This window comes from Cricetulus griseus (assembly GCF_003668045.3).
Source record: "Cricetulus griseus strain 17A/GY chromosome 1 unlocalized genomic scaffold, alternate assembly CriGri-PICRH-1.0 chr1_0, whole genome shotgun sequence".
NCBI classification, from domain to species: Eukaryota; Metazoa; Chordata; class Mammalia; order Rodentia; family Cricetidae; genus Cricetulus; species Cricetulus griseus.
In genome coordinates, this window is record NW_023276806.1 from 205,381,617 (window position 1) to 205,405,732 (window position 24,116).

At 40.4% G+C, this 24,116-nt stretch overlaps 1 protein-coding gene across 5 annotated transcripts in view; it reads left to right on the top strand.

Moving 5' to 3' along the window:
* The window catches only part of Tspan12 (tetraspanin 12), a 67,127-nt gene that overhangs the window by 39,241 nt on the left and 3,770 nt on the right, over window positions 1-24,116 (top strand). For 4 of the 5 annotated variants that reach the window (XM_027389959.2, XM_027389960.2, XM_027389963.2 and 1 more), the window contains 2 exons: window positions 2,924-3,031; window positions 6,841-6,984. In XM_027389959.2, coding sequence (XP_027245760.1) covers window positions 2,924-3,031; window positions 6,841-6,984 — 252 coding nt within the window. Of the gene's footprint in view, window positions 1-2,923; window positions 3,032-6,840; window positions 6,985-7,082; window positions 7,819-24,116 lie in introns of those variants that run through there. The other variant, XM_035451135.1, reaches the window with a different exon arrangement.

Sequence of the window (24,116 nt, forward strand, 5' to 3'; positions counted from 1 at the left end):
CATAGAATACTTCTGTTTCTGCAACATGGTGCTTTTCAATGTGTTGCCCTTGGTCTTCTGGGGAGGCTTAAAAGGTGATTCTCAATCACTTGCATTCCTTTGTTCCAGTCCAGATGTGCCTAGTTAGAATGGAGGGAAAATAATTTTAAACATTTAAAGATTCAAGACCTCTTAAGAGGGGTGGTCGTTTTGTGTTTGTTTCAGAGATAAGCAGGACATTAGGCATTTGTGTAATAAAACTGATGTCATTTCTGTCATCAGAACAGTTATTAAAGGTTCTGTGGTGTATTTGTAGTGTGCTGAGACTACAGATACTCAGTGGCTATCGCAGACTAATGTCGAAGTTGACCTGTGCAGGCCACTGTACTAGCAGTCATAGCTCCGTGAAGACACTCATACCGCCACATATGAGAACTCAGGGGAAGAAGACGGCATCTATGGAAAGTTGAAGGCTCTGGGTCTGCCCTAACTAACTCACTATAAAATTGAGAAGTATGGGGGAAAAAAACTCCCATTAAACAGGAGTTCACTTGCTTGCTTTCAGTCACATTTTCACTTTAATCCCTAGAAACTTTGTACATTAGGAAAAATGAAAAAGTAGTAGGGCCCCAGAGTTTTGTTTTACTATAAGGAGGTTTACTCCGTTTTCAGTTTTCAAAAATAACCTACATCCCTGACATGCAAACAACAGAAGAATAAATCTTACAAATAATTCTTAATTCTTTTAACCCCAGGTTTTGGTGTATTCTATTTGGTAATTAAATTTTGTTTTGAAATAGATTCATTTATTTATTTAATGTAGAGACAGGATCTTACTTCATAGTCCAAGCTAGCTTAGAAGTCACTATGTAATGCCCTCTGTCCTGACATCTGTGGCAATCCTCCTGTCTGAAGCCTCTGAGTGCTTGTCCTGAGGCAGCATACCCGATTGGTACTATGGATTTTCTAGCTGGGTTGTGAAGTCAGTGTCCTCCTGATATATGATGAATCTCCAAAGCTGGGAAGTGTGGGATGAGTTAATCCAGCATGTTTGACAGGGCTGCTTTCTCCATGCTAAGAAGTGTAAGAACACAAAGCAACTTCCATTTGCTCAGATGCTGCCCTCCAAGCAGGGACCCTCCTCAATGGCTTCAGCTCCTGGGGCACTGAGTGAATGCACACTGCCAGCCATTTCAGTCACAGGCACACGTCATTGTTTTGCTTGTGTAAATCTTCCCCATTACATCATCGGAGAGAGGAAGGTAGGGCTGTTTAAAAGTGAAATGTGGAGAGCAGCCTTGCAGAAAAAGAAAAGTCGGCTTTACAGTTTTTATTGCTTCTGTACTAATAACAATGTAAAAGAAAAGTGTCATTAAAGTTTATTATCTGCCAAATTTCACAGAATCCAACCTTTACATAGAATGGGCTTTGTGCTCTAAGCTGTTTCATGCAAGCAAGCTGTTCACTGTGTGTTGTGCTTTATGGCTGGAGCCCAGTATTTGGTGCCAGACCTCAATGGTCCTCTGTTCTCTTGCCACATTTGGTTTGAGATTGATGGCCGCAGTGAAGAAACAACCAGTGTTTATTTTAGAAAGCAGAAATTCAGAAAAAAGTTATTCTATTAACTAAGTCAAGAGACTTGACATCTGTCTGATCTCCGATTAGTTTTATTGTTTCTATGTGCTCAGATCCTATTAATACTCCAGTTAAAATCTGTCAATAATACTGTTTCAAATGATATACGTCTCAAAAATTTTTTGTATTATGTTTCCAAGTGATTATTAAAAACAACTAGAAAAGATATAAAATTGAAGAATTTCTGTGTCTAAGGAATTGTAAACTTATTTCTACTGGTATTACTTTTTTTTTTTTTCCTGAGGTAGCTCTAGCTATCCTTGAACTTGCTTTGTAGACCAGATTGGCCTTGAACTTACAGAGACCCACCTGTCTCTGCCTCTGGGCTATTATTACTATTTTTACATTTAATTTTTAGTTAAAAATGTATGTGTATATTGGTATCCTGTGTGCATGTATGCCCACAGTGTCTACAGGTGCACACACCCATGCTCAAATGCTGAAGTCAGAGGAGAACTGGGGTCCCCTCCACCGATCTCTGCTTTGTTCCTTTGGCACAGCATCTCTCACTGAATTTGGGGATTGGCATTTTCTGCTAGGTTAGTACCCTGGAGCTCCAGTGCTCCTCTCCTCTCAGCCCTTCCTCCCACCTCCTGAAGTGCTGAGGTTACAGGCACACATGGCGGTATCCAGCCTTTTCTGCATGCTGGAGATCTGAGCTTAGGTCCTGATGCTGTGCAGCGTGCACTCTTACACACGGAGCCACCTCTCCAGCCTGATAGTACTGTTTTTAATAAGATTTCAAAATTACCCTGGTCTTAGGTTTTAGAGCAGTGGCTCTCAACCTGAGGGTCAACAAGGAGTTATTGGGGGGGGGTTCAAATGACCCTTTCACGGAGGACACCTAAAACCACTGGAAAACACAGATATTTACATTACCATTCACAACAGTAGCAAAGTTACAGTTATAGAGCAGCAATGAAAACATTATGGTGGTGGTCATTATAACAGGAGAAACTGTATTAAATGTCACAGCATTAAGGAGGTTGAGAACCACTGTTTTAGAGGCGTCTAACGCAACTTCCCTTTTCTGTATCGTAGTTCTCGATCCCCACGTCAGTTTCTTGAATGGCAGGTGTGTTGGTGTGAGTTTAATTTAGGTTCTAAGCAAGTATAAACTAAAAATGGTATGTGTCAGCTTTACCACACTCTGTATACACATGGTGTTGTGTTGTCCGTGGGCTCTAGGTTGTAGATTTACATATGTGAGTGAGCCTTTGCCTGTAGATTTATGTATGTGAGTGAGCCTTTGCCTGGCTGGTTGAGCTTGTGTGTTGATAGTTTGTCTTGTTTTCTTTTTTATCTCTAGGTGCCAGTACAGTGGTCAGATATGGTTACTTTGAAAGCCAGAATGACAAATTATGGCTTACCCAGGTATAGATGGCTTACACATGCTTGGAATTTTTTTCAGAGAGAGGTAAGTGCTGCTATTCCTGGGGGTAGAAAGTGTAGGATTAGTGGCAAGTTGTCACAGCAGGTGTTCAATGCCTTGGTTGTGATCATTTTCTGCAGTGTAAACTGAAGCCTGGTGCAACACCCTCCCCCCCTTGCAATGCCTGGAGTCATTCCTGCTTGTCTTTTCATCCATTCCCACCTCTCCACCTTCATTCCTTCTGGTCCACCTGTTTAGAAGTTGTTTTGTCCAACTACTCTGAAGTTTCCTTTTCATGAGTTATTTAATAAATAGCCAAAGTTTTACTTAGACATTTCTCTTTTATGACCATTTTACCACTTTTAGAGTTACCCATCTTTTAAACATCATTTCAACACTTTAAAAGGTTGCTTCCATTTGTGAATTTCCTGAGTGTGAACATCATTATCAGTCTGCTTTTTTTTCTAGTCATGATGTCTTTGGTTCAAATCCTAGCTCTGTCAAGTACTATCATTTCACTGAATTCCCTAGGCCTCGGTTTCCCCACAGGGACAGTACAGGTATTCACCTTGTGGGGGTGCTGAGCAGAGTGAAGAAGAGCGAATCTATGATGCCATGGACCTTATCTCATTTAGCCTATGCAGATATTGCAAAATACACCTTTCTTCCAAATCTGTTTTACTTTTCATCAGAGTGTCTTAAGCGGGAACTGTTTCCTAGATGCTTAAAATCCAGTGACTTGAGATTACTGGTTGCATTAAACTTGCATTAAACCAGCTCTCCTGAGCATTTACCTTGTGAGTGGCATGATAATTCTAGAAGACCAAGTATCTCAGTTTGCTTTCCTTTCTCTTGCTCCGGCCCACGAGACATGTGAGCGTCTTACTGGACAGCCATCCCTGTCTGTGTCTGTGGCAGAGATTCAAGTCTAAGACAATCTCCAAACCTGGCTCTGTGTCACAATTGTTGAGATGGTAAAATTATCAGTGTTGCACAGATTTCCTGTTATTTCATTGTTTCCTGACTTTGTTTGTTGCACAAATATAGAAAAAAAAAAACGGTTCAATGAGAAGACACATGAAGCGATGGGGCATTTATAGTAAGCCCTGTTGGGGGGGGGGGTGGGGGGTGGGGGGGTTGCCCTGGGTAGAGCTCTGGAGTCTTTATTTCCTGGAACTGATGAAACAAACTGCTAGAAACCAGGTTGAGAAACTTGTTCTCCTCCGTACAGGGCTCTACCTCTGTGAACCGTGTATAAGTACTAGGAATGTTGCATGCTAGTTTCTCTTGGCATGTTCCCTCTTATTTCACAATGCTACTTCACATAAAAGGCATGGTGAATACTTCCCAATACCTGGAAGACTTTTAAACTCTTTATAGTAATCTGATAGAACTGCCACAGTTAAGTGTCACAGACAGGGTTCCTTAGACCAAGTGTTTGTTCTCTACTCTAGAGATTGAAAGTTCAAGGTTGGCAATATTGATGTCTTTTGTCTCCTCCTGGCTTGTATGGCTTTCTCCCCATGTCTTCTCATTGTCTGGACTCGTTATGTGCTGTGTTTAATTTACCTCTTCCTATAAGGATGTTATTCATACCTAATTGTGGCCCATGATGATGGCCTTATTTGAAGTTAGTTACTCCTAATGGCTCTTTCACCATAAACATTTGCACTCTGTGGCATGAAGGTTAGAATTATAACATGTAAGTTTAGATGGAGAGAGACAACCGCCTAGGATGGCTTTCTTTCCCAATAAATCATGGGCCAGAAAATCATCTGGTCACGTTTTAGCCCTTGAAGCCCCTCATTCACTGGTACCCTGTGCATGTAACATAACTGAATAGATTTTGCATAATTCTTAGTGACACTAATGTTTTTTAACCCCAATTATAAAAAGGAATTTATTTTAACATGGTAATGGTTGTATACTTTGGAATCACAGGTGCTGCCATACACTGACCTATGACTTTGGAAAGTAACTTCACCCATTAGGGGTCTCAGTTTATTTACATGTAAAATAGTGATTCTATTTTCTACAGCTTGATGTAGTATCAACTTGGAGTGAAACAATCTTGCCAGGTAGTGGTAGAACACAGGTGTGTACTGGGGTAATATTGAGTTGACCTTAAGTAGGTTCAGGAAGCCTCCATGAAGACCCACTGTCCTCTGTTGGATAAGGCAAGACAACCACAGAGAAGAGAACGGATGTTAGTGGTTCCTTAACAATGTTGGCACCGATCAGGGCATGTTTAAATTATCTGGAAAAAGCCACTGCTGTGGAAATCTTCATTTCCTGACAAAGCCAGATCAATGGGCCACTCCGCTGACCGAGGCTGGAGGGAAGGCTCTGAGACCTGCCCTGTGATGTCAGCTCCAAAAGGTCTTGTGTGGCTAGAAACTGGGGGAAATGATTCTCTCTAGGTAAAATGTGGTATCAAAGTGTGATAGATTACAGAATTTAGAGAGGGCAGTCTTTTAATTATGTCCCTTATTTTCAGGCTTCCAAATGCTTTGCATCAGTGTGTGACATGAGATTTGTCAATCTGTGACATTTATGTTACAGTTGTAGTGCTTAGGATGTGTCTTCTTTGTGATGCTTATGGTACATGCATGGTTTTAAAACAATACAGAAAATATTTTTAAATTTTCTCAAAACTCTGGTATTAATGGCTCTCAGTGATTATCATTCAAAGTGCTTTTCAGATGCTTTCTTTTTTCTTTTTAAATCATAAGCTCTTTAAATCATAAGCTGTTTAGGTACAGCAAGTGAAAACGTACCAAGTACATTGAGCATTTTCCTCGCTTGCTGTTGCATGAAGAATTCAGAATTCTTCCAAGTTTTGGTTAAGCTTTGAAATGGCGCTGGATTGTGATATTTTATGATTCAGTGTTAATCCAAGCACAGATTGGTCTCCTGGGCTATGTAATTTGCATTGCCATAACTCTTGGCAGGGTTCTTCTCCGTGACTGCCGTATTCCTTCCTTTTCACTGTGTGGAAGAGAATTTCTCTTTTATCCAAGGGCAAAGCTTGGTTAAAACCACAGTTAGTTTTCTGAATCCAGCCTGCACCAGCCTTCAAGCAGTGTTTCTAAGCCTTCATCCAAGTTTTTAATAATCTGTGGTGAAGTACAACAGAAAAAGCAGTCTGCTTAACCATGGTATAGAGAAAGACATGTTCACTTTAAGTCCAACTACATTTAAGCTAGGGACACCATCATTTTTCTGAGTTTATATAAGGATGCAACATGACAGTAGATCAAGAACTCCATCCTATTGGGTGATACTAAGTTGGACAAATTATTTACAGAACTTTTGCCTTGGTTAAGGAACCTAAGACTGGCTGGTGAGCTTTGTGATGTGGGCTTTGGTCATCAAGTCTTTCCATAGAATTTTTGGAAATTTTTATCACAATAATTGAATTTGTTGAGTAGTTACGCTAGTGAGTGGGCAGTAAAAAAAAAACAAAAAAAAAAAAACAAAAACAAAAAAAAAACGATTAGCTACTTTCTACTGACTAGAAGGTAATGGTAATACAAGTTCAGCTATTGAATTTGTAAGTGTGTGAAATCTGTCATCGCTATGATCATCTGCAGAAGATCCTAGAGTCGGAGAAGGAGACACACGTTTGCTTTTAGGTAGGGTGGGTGCTGCGGTTCGTAACCGTTCCATTATGGGATGTTTACTTAGATATTCCCTTAGGATGTGTCTGTTGTCAAGACAGAATGTGCGCACAGCTTTAGCTGATAAGTGAGTTTAACCCTGAGTTCAAACATTTAAGAAATCTATCGCATCTCTCAAGTTAAACAAAAGGTGTTTTGCGTAGTTTCTAAGTGTGGCTGGTAACTCTTTTTTAGTTTAAGTGCTGTGGTGTGGTGTACTTCACTGACTGGTTGGAAATGACAGAGATGGACTGGCCTCCAGATTCCTGCTGTGTTAGGGAATTCCCAGGATGCTCCAAGCAGGCCCACCAGGAAGACCTCAGTGACCTTTACCAAGAGGTAAGACAAAGTATGGTTAACATACCATGAACAAAACCTCCCCAAAGAACCTTCAACACTATTCTGATTAAAATTTCACTTTCTGTGCACATCTTTAGGCCTCAGATTTTTCTCTGATAAATGCAGCAACAAGAAAACAAAATGAAGAAAAATTATCACCGACCACATTTTATAACAAGGGAGAGTGGGAAAGACCTAGTTCTATCATTAATTACATTTTATTTTATTATTTAAAAAATAACCCTCCCGGGTGATTAGATTTTACACTCTAATGCTTAGAGCCAATTTCTAGTAAATATGTGTTGATTGTGTAGCAGAATGGATCTGTGGGAAGCCTGGCCTCTGCAGTTCCCGGGGAAACTATTTTAGGGCCCTGATTAGGGCAAAGAAAACTCTCCTGAGAAAAGCCCGTGTGTTGCTCTTTGGTTCCCCCTGCTGGTGATAGCTGGTAACCTCGGTTTTGGTTTGAAGAAGCAGTTTTTCTTACTGGGTTTAATCATTTGGTGCCAAAAATTTCACATATTGTGTGTTCTTCTGGGATTTATCCCAGCCATCAGTTGCCATTTCTTAAGAGTTTTTATGCCCCTTTATATTTAGTGGTTTCCCAGTCATTACTGGGTTGAAATGTAAAGTTTTACTGTCGCTGGGCTGGAGAGATGGTTCTCTGATTAAGAACACTTACTGCTCTTCGAGAGAACCTGGGTTCAGCTCCCAGCGCACATTTTGTGGCTCACACCCATCTGTAACCCCTGATCCAGGGGATATGACCCCCACCTCCAAGCTCCTGCACACATATGCATATATCTAAATTCAGGCATACATTCATGTAGACAGGATCAAATAAATGAAAAAATTTAAAGTTTTACAGCACTCCCTGGCTATGTGTGATTGTTTTCATTAAATTAGATCAGGTAATTAAATTCAAATATCATTACTCAGTTTCAGTAGGAACATTTCTACCTGTGGTCATGCAGTCGTGGGACATGCTGAACACTTGGGGCTTAACATAAATGCTTAACAATGCGAGTATGTGTTTGTGTTATGTGCATCTATGATATGAATGTAATAATAACACATCTAAGGGTGTGTGTGTGTGGGTGTGTGTGTGTGTGTTGTTCACGCACACATGCTGTGTATATGTGTGTAGGTGTACTCACTCACATGTGTGAATATGGAAGCCAGAGGTTGATTTCAGTTGTCTTCCTCCACTGCATTGCCTTTTTTTTTTTTAATTTTAAGATAGGGTCTCTCACTGAACCTGGAGCTTACTGACTTGGCTAGGCTGGCTGGCAAGCAAACCCCTGGCATCTACCTGTCTCTGCTACCTCAGTGCCGGGGCTGCAGATATGTGTTGCTGTGCCCAACATTTATTTATGTAGGTGCTGGGGATTTGAACTCAGGTTCTAATGCATGCATAACAAATAAGTACTTTACCCATCGAGCCATTCCTCCCCACCCTGAGCCACAGGACTTTTAAGATATATGCCTTTTATTTACTTTAAAATATACTTTTTGTTGTTGTTTCATCACACAATATTGTACGTTCATTTTTTAAAGTATTACCACCTATTAAAGTCAGTTGTGGAGATGCATAGTGTTTACTGCTTGCTAATTGATTTGAATTAATTTCAACAGTGCTGCAAGCTGAGTGGCTTCAGCAACAGAGACAGGTTTGCAGTTCTACAGAATAGAAGTTCAAGGTCACTATGCTTGAAAGCTGAGGTCAGCCCCTTCCAAGGCCCAGGAAGAAGAGCACAGTGTACCTTCCTCCCAGCTTCTGGTCTTGTCAAAAAGCTGTCCTGGCCTGTGTTTTGTCTTTACTTGGTATTTCTTATGTGTCTTTCTGTCTCCAAATTTCCCCTGAAAGGTCACCTTGGAGCCCACCGTTCTGCAATCTGGGTTCATCATCACTTCATTACATCTTAAATAACCCAGTTGTCATAAAATCATATCCTGAACTGTGAAGAGAACAGATTAAACATAAATTTTTCAAGGCAATAGTCTAAGCTATAGCCGGAATACTTGAAGCAACTGAATAACTCGGCTTGTTTATTATAAAAGATAATAAAAAACATGTATTGTGATTCCTCACATTACTGAAAATATGGTGTTTGGCTTTGATTATTTTGAACTTGTTATGATTAGATGTAGTTGGCTTCAATGACACAAAGTATACATCAGATACAGTTAAGTAGACAAGGCACCGTGGAGCCAGTGTTTCTAGGTCCCTCAGTGTCTGTGCTCAGGTGAAAGTCGACTGATCTGCTGTCTAGCGAATGTTGTAGAACATGATGAAATGTAATCAGGTTGTAGCTTTCTACAGAACCCAGGACTCAATTTTTCTGAGAGTGTTACTGCAGAGATTCAAATGCATATGACATACTGCTATCCGTTAAAAGAACGTTAGGTGATTAGAACACAAATACCTATAGACATGTGCATTGAATCCTAGTGTAAATTTTGCTCGTTGTTTGGTTCCGAGAAACAGCAAGTCAGTATTGAAAATGGCTGGGCTTCAGCCCAGTGACGTGGCATCTGCCTTGGTGCTGATGGTTACAGCTTTTCAAAGCCTGGATGTGGGTTATCTCTCTTCAGTTTTCCTTTATTTAGCTGAAATTTGTTCCCTTGTTTATAAGCTGTAATTTTTTCCTTGTAAAACTCAGTTATTTTTTATTCCCAGAGTGGCTTAGATTATTTCTGCTAGTGCTTCACTTCATAATGGGGCGCTTTCTTTTGGTGTTTTTTTTTTTTTTTTTTTTTTTTTTTTTTTTTTTTTTTCAGGATGTCTAATGGAAAGGTTGGAGGAAGCCGTATTGTTGCACATGTACAAAGTGGTAACCCAGATTTATTTACATGTTATCTTCCTATTTTAATCAAAAGGCTCTCCATCAGCTGGTACAGGTAGTTATAAATCGATTTCAGACACAGACCTCTGGTTAGGTAGGTTGTATCAGAGAAGTCTGCTTTGGAATTTTACAATTAACAACCGACGCTGATATTAGTAATGACAACAGAACACAGTTATACGCATAATTGACTTTCAAAAGTGGATCGTTTAGAAACTTTATGGTTCAAGTACAATTAGGTCTATAATTAAGAGGTTAGCATCCTGAGATCACCCCATAGCAAAATGGGTGTTTAAAAGAAGAAATAGTGACTAAGAGCTGGGAGATTTGAGAGGGTTCTTTAGAAGTTGAAAAAGCTAAGGGAAAATAGTTTAGACGTTTTCAGATATCTAAAAGTTCATATTTCAAAACAGGAATGAGGCAAGCACAGAGTTGCTCCCAGGGCCAGATGTTACAGGAAGGAAAGCTTGCATCAATGGGAGGAAGACCTTGCTCATCAACCTCTGTCCAATCACAAGACAGGTTATCTTGTAAGATACTGTCTCATCACTGAAAATATTAACGTCAAGGTCAGATGGTCACATCACTGGGGGCTGTAGAATGGGTTTTTGAATTAAGAGTGAATCTATGCTAGATGGGCTTCAAGGTCCCTTTATCTCCCATATTCTGTAAGCTCAGAGATAAGCACTGGCTTTCTTCCTGTCCTCTTTCTTCAGAAGTCTGAAATCAGGGAAATAAATCACTCTCAACCATCTGGTGGCCTGCCTGGTTCCCTGACCCAATAATATTTTATGACAGATTTTGAAACCTGTGAAAAATGATAGGGCAGAAATACAGCAACAACTGCACATTTTTGAAATATTCTTACCAGAGGTGCAGTTAGGTTCGGCACACAAATCCTTGAATGTCCATAATAAGAGGCATACACACTTGTATCAAATATAATTACAGGTGCAGCTATCTCTGACTCTCACTTTGATTTTCTATATTCATATACCCCAAATACTTTGTGATCATCTCTAGTTCCACATGCGCTATCCAATGTTGTGGCTGAAATTCTCTCTGATTGCTTAAAAGGGTAGTAATGTAGACATTTTGCAACAACAAGAAAAAGACAATTACAGAAAGAAAAAAAACAGGTGTTAGTAAACATTTTGAACTCAGTACTAGGGTGAAGCTTTATTGGTGGGGGAGCTTCTTTGGGTAGCATGAGGCTCTCATAACAGGTACTATTTCACCTGAAAACCAACTGGTGACAAAGGCACAACTGTACAAAGCTTGTGATAGTATTGTTGGCTTAGGAAACTGCAGGGTACCAAGATTCAGGTGGCCTGAGTCAGTGATCACTGGCTTTGTGGTACCTCATTCTTAGGAAGTGTTTGTGTAATCATGCCCTTAAATGCTGGATGATAGACTTGGTCTCAGCCAAGCTTCAAAATCAGAGTCAATGTTGATGAAATTCAGCATGTGCTGTTTCCTGTCTCCCATTACAAACTTGCAATGTTTAAGCTTGGCCTGGAGAAACAACCAGAGAGGAGCGGAAGATACAAGATGTTAGAAAGTTTCACACAGCAGGGATCCCTGGGCTGCTGCCCATGGCTGTGGGCTCTTCTTGGAAGAACAAGTTACACCATCAACTAAACTCACTTTTAGTATTTTGTGTGCATTTTACTGATGAACAGCAACCACAGCTTTCATCGAATCTTTAAGGGGCTTTTTTGGGGGAGAATAACTGTAGTCCGCGTATCTCAGATGGGAAACAAACAGGCCCTTCAAGCGAACCCAAAGGCTCTCTTGCTCCATCTCAGGAAAATCAGATGAAGCTTAACAAGCGCAAACCAGCCCTACTTCAAATGGACCCACTCAAAATATAAAGCAAAGATGGACAGAAAGCCAAGCGAAACATGTCTAGAGACACATATCTTTGTTTTTGTAGTTAAAGGAGAGACGCTTGCTACAATATATCAACCACTTCTCAAGAAAAGTAATGGTCTCAGTCATGTACATGAGGGCAGGGCAGAGTGAGACCCTCACATAGCCTGGTGCCTTTGGGACATTTTTCCTTTAAATCCTTAGACTGTCTATGTTTCATGTGTTGGGTATGAGTGTCAAATAACAAGTGCTTTTTCTCTCAAGCAGTTGTGTGGCTATAGACCATGTATGACTTTAGATCAGTGGGTCCTCATCCTGTGGGTCGCAACCCTTTTGTGGTCAAACAGCCCTTTCACAGGAGTCACATATCAGATACCCTACATGTCAGACATTTACATTATGATTCATAACAATAGCCAAATGACAGTTATGAACTACCAGCGAAAATAATTTTATCATTGGGGGTTACCAAAACACGAAGAACTGTATGGGCTGAGTATAAGAAATCCATGCTGTTTATCACTACGGAGATGCTGTGTGGGTCTGTTCTTGCCAGTCTCTCTTGTATTCTACTGTACCTGAAGAGTAATCAGTATACACTTTCTTTTTTCTTGAAATGTCCCTGCCACTGTTTGTTAATATCCCTCTCCCGTTAACATCGTCCACCAATTCTAATGATTAGTATTCTCTGTGTATGGAAGCATATTTCACACATGACATCCTATTATAATCTTTCTTAGCATTTCTGAGCTGAGGTAGAAACAGAGCGAAGATACAAAATGCTCCGGTGAGAAGTAAGTGTGGCCGTCCGTAAAGCTCTGCCTACCCATAGGGCCGGTTGATTTTCATGTAGGTCATCCTATTCTTCGATTTGTATGGGATTCTCCTCAGGACCAAGCAAGTGTTCACACATGACACAGACAAGAAATCAAGAGTGAGAATTACAGAAAAATACAGGGAGGGGAAGGAGGAGGAGTTTAGACCTTTGGGCAAGTTGGCCAAGTCACTGATAGAATAGTCACTACAGGGCCTAAGAAATGAAGTAAGAAAGATTAGATCCTCTTGAAGGAGGCCACGGAAAGCAACTGGTATGAAGTAGGCAATCCTTAGTTGCCATTGTCTTTGTGCTCCAGATGTGCAGCGGGAGGAACACATAGCCGTGGTGGTGTCTCATGGGCCTTTCAGTCTCAAGGGTAAATAGGTGTTACCCAACTGAAGATAGGCAGGTTTGATTGGCTGGTGGCAGAAAAGGCCATTCCCAGCTAAGCCATGGTACAAAGTTAGAACTGACGGCAACTGAAGAGAATGGCCTGTCACTGTGATGCACAGAGCAGGACCTGGGTTATGAATAGCCCCGTATGTTGTGCTAACAGGCAGATTTTATACTCAAGTCTGTAATTGCCTAGTCAAAAGGCAAACATGCTCACAAATTTGAGGCATTCCTATGAAAGGAAGGCTTAGGACAAAGTAGTCATGGGATACTGATTTATTAATAATGAATCTCTACTGCTGGATAAGCACACAGAGAGCCCCCCTGCCCAGATGGTAAACGGTAGGCAGCTTTTCAGGCTCAGTGGTTATTTAGATGGAATTTCCCCAAGAAGTTTCTTTTTCAGGGTTCTTTATACAAACTCAGAGGTCTTCCCTCCTGCCTTTCTTCTGACTTCATTATCTCTTTCTAAACTGCCAGCAGGATCAGGTTGACTCTGGCTTTGGGTGTTGCCTGTTTTATCAAAGCCCCTGCAGGACCAGTTTGGGTTGTTTGCAGCTGGTGGGGGCCAGGGCTTTTATCTCCAGGCTTCACTTGATCTAATCTGGCAGTTTTGCAGCAGGTATACAAGTGCATTGTTCTTTTCCTTCGCTGCTGTCTTTCTTGACGCAGTTCAATTGCGAGTTTCCTGTTCCTTATTCACTGTTCAAAAGGACCACTTTCCTCCTCTGCTTTAGTAATAGAGACTAGTGATGTTTGCCTGCACAATGCAGTGCCATAAGAAGAAGCCTTTATCGAGGGCTACCCACTACAATGTTAAGATTGTAGGTGATCAAATTTCTATGTCATAATTCCTGCCTCCTTGTTGAAATTTGGAGAAATATTCATTTGCATATTCTTTAATCATATTTTAAAATGGGGCATAGATTTTTTAGTGTAATACAGGGGTTTGTATTTCTGTCATAGATAATCACTTCTCGCTCAGCGTTGTGTTAATCGTTAATTCTTTCTTTTCCCAATATTCATATTTTTCTAAGCATAGGACAATAAAATAATAAGTATATTTATATAATGTACTGATATACAATAAATATATTGTATAATAAGTATAAGAAGCCTTTCGTAGTGCTGGCCTGAGAAAGCGTGTTACATAGCGATCACTTTAGATCTGTCCTTAAAAATCATGATGCTGGTGTTGTAAAAAAAGGGGATGAGGTGGGCAATTAAGGTTAGGATCCTGTCTTGAGGTAGGGAAATTAGGTAGGAGACTGGCGGATAATTCATGGGATCACAAGGGCTGGCATTCAGATAATTCATGGGATCACAAGGGCTGGCATTCATTGAGAATGGACTGGAGGAAACGATTGTGTAAGGCACTTAAAATCAAGAACAGTGAGAGTAGGTGCAGGCTGTCACTCACGGCAGTGAAGCTGCAAGAGTGCTGGTTTTGATTTGAACCCTGGATAGATGAAGCCTGTACTGAAGGGCTGGCGGGCCTCATTAGGTTCTATCAGTTCCGTTGTTGAAATGCTGCATTTAAGACTGCGCTTAGGTACAGGCTGATGCAGAAACCCAGGAACTGTATGGAACTCAGGAGGCAGAATTCAGCTGGAGATATGGATTTGGTGGTTGCCAGTTAAAGAAAGAGTAGGTCAATGGCTTGGATGAAGTAGGAGTTTGTTGCTCTTTCCTAGAGCAGCCAGCTGGCTTGAGCTGCCAGTCAGCTCTGAGGTCAAGTTTGTTCACGGACCAATGGTGATGTAACCTTGCCCTCTTAAGTACCTGTAGAGTTACTCCTACTTTCCTCAAGGGCCCTGGGCAGATGGACAGGATGTGAAATGGGACCAACGCCTATTCCAGAAAGGCCTGTGTTGTGATGGTTTGGCTTCCCTTACTGAAGGGCTGGAAGCTATGTGGAAGGCAAAGGGCAATGCTGTTTCCTCACCAACCAAAGGGCCATGGCCGACACTGCTGTAAGACAACTTAAACTTACTCAAGAGAACTTTTACACGAGAAGGTGATCTTGAGCAAGGAAAACACAAACACCTAGAGAACACTTGTTCCTGAAATCCAGTGAATGAAGTGTGAAGTATTGGAGAAACATGTCCAGACAAAAGGGATATGAGCTAGTGATGACCAACCCGAGAGGAAAGATGTCAGCAAGACATCCTTTGCCTTTGTCCTATTCCCCGGCGGCCCCTCAGTGTGGAGCTGGACAACTGTCACTGGAATACCACAGGAGGTGGAGATTAGAAAAGAAGTTCCTAGGTGTAACGGCTTGCTTCAGAGCTCCAGAATTTTAGTGTCTGTACCTCTACCTCGATTTAAGAGAAAAAGGGGGTGCAGGGAAAGGAGAGCAGGAGGAGGTCATGGGACCCAGCTTCTGTAGTGCTTTTCCATAGTCAGCCTAAATACCCACTGTCACCTTTAGGGTAGGGTGTGTGCAAGCCCTGAAAGATACTGACTTTTTCAAGTAGGAAACTCACTTACATGAGGTTCTGAGTAAGCGTGCTGAAGGCCTTGCCTCCTTAAAGCCCCAAGGCAAGAGATTCCCTCAGTATTATCAGCCTTTTGTGGAAAAGTAGCCTCCAGTTGTCAGGCTGCAAGGGACTAACTAAGCTTGAGTCAGCTTGTTCCAGGAGCCCAGGCTTAGATGTCTCAAGTGTTGGATGCACTATCAAGAGCAAGCTGAGTTTGTTCAAACTTCTCAAATTTCCTGTCTGTTAGATAAGATATCAACAGTACGAAGAGAAACAGAAACCCTCCGTACTCCACTTGGCATGTAACAAACACCCATTTTCAGTGCACAGTGGTAGCTAATGATGCCAATAACAGCAATTTATTAATGGGTTTATTGAATTAAATAGAAAAAAGCAGTGATAGGCAGTCAGGCTTTCAACTAGCTGTGTGGCCATCATTTTGCTCATACAAACAAGAAAAGGCTGCGTCTTCTGGCCATGTGATTTTGTGCTAACTGAAGGAGGCTTTTTCAGGTTAAGGATTTTGATATTCTGCAGTTTCTCCTTTACCCGATTCTGGTAGTTAACCAATTAGGGTGGATGTGGTCATATTTTGTTTATGATCTACCAAATAAAGCTTGCCTGAAGATTAGAGTGCAAAACTAGCTACACTAGTTGGCCATAGAGGCCAGGCAGAGGTGGCACACACCTTTAATCCCAGCACTCGGGAGACAGGCAGATGGATGTCTGTGAGTTCAAGACCACCGTGGGCTATGTGAGAGTGAATCAGTCTAAAAGAGAAACAGAGCTCACACAAAGGTGATCACAGTGGGAGTGACATGCCTTTAATCCCAGGACTAAAGAGGTGGAGACAGGAGTGATATGGCTGGTTGGAGAGAGGAATTTAAGGTGGGAAGAGACTGAGGCTCAGTGCAGTCTGATGTTTGTAGAGACAGAGGCAGTCTGGAGATCTATTCTGAGGAGAGGCTCGCCCCTTTGGTCTGAGCATTGGTAGAGGTGGGAACTCTCTAATGGCTGGCTGTTTTTCTTCTCTGATCATCTGTTTTCACCCCAATATCTATGTTTTATATCAATATCAATTAGAATTTGTGCTATAGGTGGACAAATCACATTAGCTGGGGCCTACAAATAAACTATTGTGAGGCCAGCACGGGACCTCTTCTGCTGTGGAAACCTGGGTGTGCCTGTTGAGTTGTTAGACTAGTCTCTTTATATGCAGTTTTGATAAAATTGCAAAATGTTCAGCAAAAGCTGTTTTTTTTTTTCACTTGGTAATTTTTCCAATGTTCTGTGGACATTATAAAGATTCAGTGAGCTATGAGGATCTATCTGTCATGCAGTCAAAAATAATAAAGTAACTTCTGCATTCATGTTTCTTGTGCCTGGATAAACTCTACTCTTTAGAGGACAGGAAGTTTTGTTTGTGTATGCTGTCCAAGTATTTTCTTTAAGGCAGCACTTATTTCCCGAATGGATTTAAGATTCTCAGTGAAGAAATTCTGACCAATCTGTTTAACACCTATGAACTCATGAACTGATGTCATTCAGTTCTTGGATTCTAAAAGAAATAAAGCTGAAGATTATATATTTGTACCTGACAATTACCACAGTCACTTCAAACTTGAGAGTCATGCTTACCATCAGAAATCAATTAGAAAAATATCAATATGCATAACTGTTGCACATATGTTGGTGACTAGATCTTACTTATACTTTATCTTCATAACCCTTTCAAGGCCTGCCTGAGGTTCTGACGTGGCCTGAGAATATTGAGTACTGAAAAGCCATGGGTGTTCTTCCAATTTTAGAAACTCATTTTGGAGGTAGATCAGAGAATAATTTCAAGAGTATAATTTCTATAAGTGAAATGAGGCATCCTGACATACCTTCAAATAGATGCCAGGAAATGTAGAGATTAATGTGGGTTATTCCCCCTCTCATAAATGTAGCATTGTTATTTATGGTTAATAGTTGGCCAGAATATTAATATTGTATCATGGAAAATAGGTGAGCCAAGAAGTCTTATTCATAACTTTGAATTATCTGAGGTTGTTAGCATAGGGCTTATGTGGCTTTATTTAAGATGAAAGTGTATTCAAGTAAGATCAACTCAGAATATTTTATCTGCAAATAATCAAATGAATGAAATTCAGTTCTCTTCTTCGGTGAATAAAAATGAAACCTATTTTGCTCACTCATAAAATATTTGTGTTTACAACTACATGTCTATGAATAGTGACAGATCTTGCAAGCTAACACCCCAATTGTTTTGTCTAGACCTAGTGTCCTACTTTTCAACAATTCAGTTTTACACTGGAAAAGTATAAACCTTAGTTCAGTGGCTCAAAATAAGTTCAGGGTTATGTTCTGATTTAATTATTTCAAGAGGAGTAGTGCAAAAACAAAACTAAATTCCAGTGCTATTTCTGTGACAAATTTAGAGGAAGAAAGGAGAGGAAAATGACCACACATGGAGAATGTTGGTTTGGAAAGTTAATCTGTTAACGTGACTTTAAGCACTTCTGGAAATGATTCATGGATATTCAGCATAATATTTCTTATGCTCCAAGATTGTTGCGAATCTTCAAAGATGCATTAAATTGTGTGCACCTTAGAGAAATTTGTGATGTTATTATGTGCTCATACCTTTATCTTTTATTAAATAAAGAATCTAATACAGCATATAAGATGCAGTGTGTTAATAGTAATGAAATATAAATAGAATTGAAAAGTCAAGGTGAACGGAGAGGAAAAAACAAGCAGACATGCTCAATATGAAGTTCCCCAGCTGCTGTAGTTGAGTGTCCTCCTGCATCTTAATTTCCTGACAGACCCTGAGAAGGAGACCTGCTTTTCTGCATAATCCTGATGCTGGAAGTGCTGATAGTCTTAATTTTTCAAAGGGAGGAAAATTCCGAAGTCCTAGTTTTTAAGTGGGATTTTATGTGTACAGCTTATAATTTATCTAGAAAATATCTTGAAGAGTATTTTCACCAGTTTAGAGATGGATTTTCCACACTTTTCTTCAAAATACTTTAGTGGGACATAATAGCCCAGGTAAGGATATTGTACATTGCCAGAATTTGGTGATCTGATTTGATGGTACATAGAGATGCCACATTATTTTATTTCACTTGAATAATCCATAGACAATACTTCTAAAAGATTCTTGATAGAGAAAATGCAATATAATTTCACATACTAATGAATCACATTTAAGGACTAAAAAATCCGTATTGTTTGCTGGGTGAACTTTGTAGACAAAATGATGAAGCGATAAGATAGACACATTGTTTGAAAAGTAGAGGACTTTAATAGGATCTCTTCTCTGAGTAAACTATGTTGTCACCTCAAGGAGGAGATCAAGTCTTTTCATGGCCTCCTGGGTTGGAAGGAAATCATGCCCAGCCTACATGCAACAATGCAAACTCAAGTTTGATAGTTTATTTCTCAACTGGATATAAACACACTGATAAAAGCCTTGGTTTCCTTAAAATTATACTGCATTTTCTAGTTTTTTTTAAAGGTTAAAAAGCTTTATTATTTTGAATGTAACTCAGCATAATTCAGAAAAAACGATCACTAGAGGACCTGGCCCTGGTGGTGCACAGCTTTAATCGAAGCACTTGGGAGACAAAGGGAGGAGGATCTCTGTGAGTTTGAGGCCAGCCTGGTCTACAGAGTGAGTTCCAGGACAGCCAGGACTACACAGTGAAACCTTGTCTTGAAAACCAACCAAACAACAAAACAACCCTCCCCCAACAACAACAACAGCAAAACCCAAGAAATCATTAGGAACTAGGCATATATATATTTGGAATATATATACCTAGCAGAAGCTAGGTATATGCGTTAAGGGTAAAAGAGAGGCAGTATCGACCCCATTGTAGGAAAAGGAATTGGCTGAGCACAGAACTAGAACTAGCTCATACTGATAGAAAGGCAGTTTAGAGATGGATATTCCACACTTCCACACTTTTCTTCAAAATACCTTAGTGGGACATAATAGCCCAGGTAAGGATATTGCACTCAATATTCTAGCCCAGAAGTGATAAGTAAGACCTAATTGTATGTGGTACTTAACTCAGTTGTAAGAATGTGTATGTAAACATGCAGGAATCCTTGGGTTTGGTTCCAAGCATCACATAAACCAGGTGTGGTGCACACAGCTGTAATCTCAACACTCAGGAAGTACAGTCCATTCTCAGCTACAGAATGAATTCATCTGAGGTCTGTCTGGCATGGAGGAGACCTTGTCAGAAGGAGAAGGAGCAGACTCACTAGTGAGACAGGAATATCCTCTTGTTAGAAGTGCAGCGTCATGATTCCCTTAACATGTTTTTATACTACACATGTGTGCCTTTCTTCTTTCTTTGCATAACCTATAATTCTTTTTTCTTTCCTTCTTCCTCCCTTCCTCCCGTCCTCCTCCTTTCCTCCCTTCATTATCCTTCCTTTTCCCATGTATCTTTCTTTGTTCCTTCCTTTCTGATCTTCCAGCTTGGCATTTCAAATAATTTAAGGGCCCCTCCACTTGTGCCATAAAAGTTTCCTGTGGTTGTTTGGTAACCTATTGAGTTTTCTACACTAAGTTTATAAGGTCTGTGTTTATCTTTTGTTATGAGCAGCTTTTGAAGTCCCTGCTCAGTCAGTTCTGGGTCAGTTTATCAATGAACAGGGATTTTCTTAGGTGATTGGAGCCAGGTAAGTCTCCTAGCCTTTTCTCAAGGGCTCACAGGCCTGAGAAGTGAGATCTTAGGGCCCTCTCAGGTCTTTAACAGGGTCATGTATAACCTTGGGCTTGTGTGTGTAACTTTCCAGTTCCTCAAGAATAGACAGGAGCTCTTCCAAGCACACCGTAGACTCATCATTCTCCAACTGTGATGTCTCTTAGCATTTGTTTGCCCCCTGCCCCCACCCAATGTACAAATGTCAACCAATACCTCCAGCAGCCTCTGTGATTAACAAACACTATGATTGTCTTTAGTGGACACTTCCAGGAACAAAGCTGATGTGTTGGCTGAGCTCTAGGGTTACATAACAACAGCCCAGAGTTCCAGAGAATCACGAGATCTGATAAATATTGGCAATTCTTATTAGGAATTAGGCTTTAAAAAGGCAACTCCTTTGCTCATCACTTGTTCTTCTCTGCAACTGGATTCCAGTCCAGTTCAGTTCAGCTGTGGGTGTCTGCTTCTACTTCCACAAGCTGCTGGATGAAGGCTAAAGGATGGCATATAAGACAGTCATCAATCTCATTATTAGGGGAGGGTATTTGAGCAAAGGGGTCCAGACCAGGCTGGTGAAACCCACAGAAACAGCTGACCTGAAAACCAGGGAGCTCTTGGTCCCCAGACTGATAGCTGGGATACCAGCATGGGACTGATCTAGACCCTAGGAACGTGGGTTTCAATGTGGAGCCCTAGGAAATCTACGGACCTGCTGTAGTAGTTCAGTACTTATCCCTAGCACAGGAGTATCCACATAGAAGGATACTCCCTGAACCAAGACACACGGGGGTGGGCCTAGGCCCTATCCCAAAGGATATAATAGACTCTGATGACCCTTCTATGGAAGGCCTCACTCTCCCTGGGGAGCAGAAAGGATATGTGATAGGTAGGGTTTTAGTTGGGGGAGGTGGAAGGGAGGAGAGGAGGGAGTGGGAATTGGGAGTGGCATGTAAAACAATCTGTTTCTAATTCAAATAAAAAAAAAGATGGGAAAAAATGGCAACTCCATCCTGCTCTTTCCTGCCCAGCATCCACCATGGATATAGACTGCTTGTTTTCAAGGCTACTGCAGAGTTGAGAAGATAGAGCAGGGACCACACTACAAGGTTTTTTTGCTCTTTCTGAAAACCAGGTGCTTTCTGGAATACATGCTGCCCGGATTGCTGCAAACCTTTGGCTATTTCCCAGAGTTCTGAAAACATTGATTCTGGATGGTTCTCCTCTGCTGTCACTGCTTGTGTGGAAGACACTGCTCAGGAATCTTACTAGGCACACACTTCGCTGATGTCACTAATTTTCAGCCCATGATTTTTTAAAAAAACGGAAAAGCAGCCTACTGACTTCCAAGATCCACCTCACTCTAGAACAGGCTATATTAACTAATGTATCTCATTCCCAGTGCATCCTAGATAATACGATTTACTGTGCCTTTTAAAAGCTAAATTTGATGTTGAAAAATATCAACACTGATTTCCCATAATGCCAAAATAGGAAGCCCAACAGATTGTACCTAACTAACCTCTGTTATGCTTTACCTGCATATTTGAAACAGAAATATTACCTCTCCTATGAGGTTTCTGCCTAAAATAAATTATTTTAAAAGGAAGCGAGACTTGATATAAATAGAAAAAATATATGAACAAAATTTAAGTTTGAGGGACTATTGAAAGGGGATAAACAAAATTATTGATGTATTATATTTCAAAGGATTGAGACCATGATATTTCCTGAATGCTTTGCTTTTTAAGTACTTGAACTTGTTTTTCCCATTTAATTGAAAAATTTGGATCCTTCAGTGGTTCACCTTTCATTCTAAAACTTATTAAGCAAATATTAGAATGTCCATACCAATTTTTCCTATGTGCTGAGACTCATATTTATACCCCAATACTGCAAACAGGGGCAAAGATCAGCCCATATCACCCAAGGATGTTTCATGTTCATTTCCTGAGAAGCTGATAGAATCTGATACATATTTCTCAGTGCTAAAGTTAAGGAGGGAGGTACCCATCTACATTAACTTTCCACATGTCTGAAACCAAGACATTTGAATTGAAACGTCTTTGAATTAGCTATTTCTAAATTATATACACTATTTTTCTGCTTTGTCGGGAGGGAGGCTGATGGTCTCATCTCGCCATAGCAGGTAGACGTTTTGGATAGTGATTTCACTTTCCTAAAAAATACAATCACTTTGGCTCTTGCAGGCAAGTGTTGAAGCATCAGCATTTGTTGGTGACATAATGCTGTGGTTTTTGGTATTTTCACAATCTTACAAAGTGTTGCCACTCACTTTCTATCTGCTGGCCATCAAATTTTCCATCTGCATTTAGTTGAGCTTTCTAATCTGTAGGCTGACACAGAGATCAGAATTAGTACCCCCTTTGTTCTAGTTGAGCTGTAGACACAATCCTGTATGTTTGTTTATTAATCCTCCCAACATCCCAAACAAGTAGAACCTATTGTATGTATTCAGGTGAGAATACTGCATCTTCAGTTAATTAATAATGGCACTGCACTCTTCCACATAAAGATTATATATGAGCATTTTAAAGATGATTAGGCTCTGATAGAACACCTGAGAGGGACAGTTTTAAACGTTGTTGAACTTTGTTAAGTTCTCTTGGTTTCCTACAGATTATTTGTGCATGGCAGTGTGTGTATGTTCATCTTTCTTGCTGTGGTAAGAAAGCCAGAGACATGACTACAAGTTGATGTTAAATGTTATAAATTCCTAAGCACTTTAAATTCACTTTTGGTAAGATGGATAATCCTTTGTTTTCTTTTTTTTTCTTTAAAGTATTTATTACCAGGAATGGGCAGTTATTGCAATGTGTCTGACTACTTTTATAGGATTTCTTATTGCTTTGAAGTGATGTATTACTGGAGTAAAATTATCAACTAGTATATTTACAAATGGAAGAACTTCAATAAGATACATGAAATGATAAGTGATCCCACGTCTAGGTCTAGTTCTCATAGACATATGAATTATTTTTGGACTCTGGTAAAGAAGACAAAGAGGTGGCAATTTAAATATGTATGAATTTCCTTTTATTCCTGTGGCTGTCTTTATAGGGTAAACACTAAGTCACTTTTACTGGAAACCAAAAGCCTTCAAGGTTTTCAAGATGTGTTTTAAAATGATATCTCAGCTATTCACCTTAATTTAAAATTAAATTCCTTTTAGCAGAGTGAATTATTTCTGAGCTGAGTGTTCACCAGGGACACAGGTCCCTAGAGACAAAACACTGGTTTCTCTAGAAGATGACATTGCAGTTCTTAGTCACAGTCCCGTTTCTTTGGTTCTTTACTCCCTTTTTTCCGTGTCAGGATTTTTCCCTTCTGTTTTATTCATGCATGAGTACTGTGCTTGCATTTCACCCCACCTTCTGTCCACTCTTCCATTCCCCTCTCCCCACCCCCTCTTAACTTCATGGCTTCTTCTTTAATTATTATTGTTATATAACAATATGTATGTATAAATACAATACAATAGGCCCTTTTAGTGTTACTCATCCTTAGGTGTGTTTAGAGCTGACCACTTGGGGTGGTCTCTCTCTCTCTCGCCACCCCATTGCTAATAGCTCTTCATCTAAGAGTAGGGCTTTGTGAAATTTCTCCTGCCCAGGCTGGGATGCCAGCTGCTGCTGTCACTGTGCAGGTCTTTTAAGACACCATTTTGTTGAGATTTCATGAGTACAACTGTCTGTAATATATAGATGACAAGCATCTTGTAGCTGACATTCGGTCCTCTGACTCTTAAAATCTTTCTACCCCCTCTTCCGAGATGTTTTCTATGCCTTAGGTGTAGGGCTTGTGTTACAGATGCAGCAGTTGGGGAAGGAGCACTCTACAGTTAATTGTTATCTTCATTGTGGATTTTTGTAACAGTTTCCCTGTTACAGGTGAGGGATGAGAGCAAGTGAGATCATAGGCCCTAGAGAATCTATGATGGCCGTGTTCCTAAAGCAATATAATTCCCAGTTGCTTT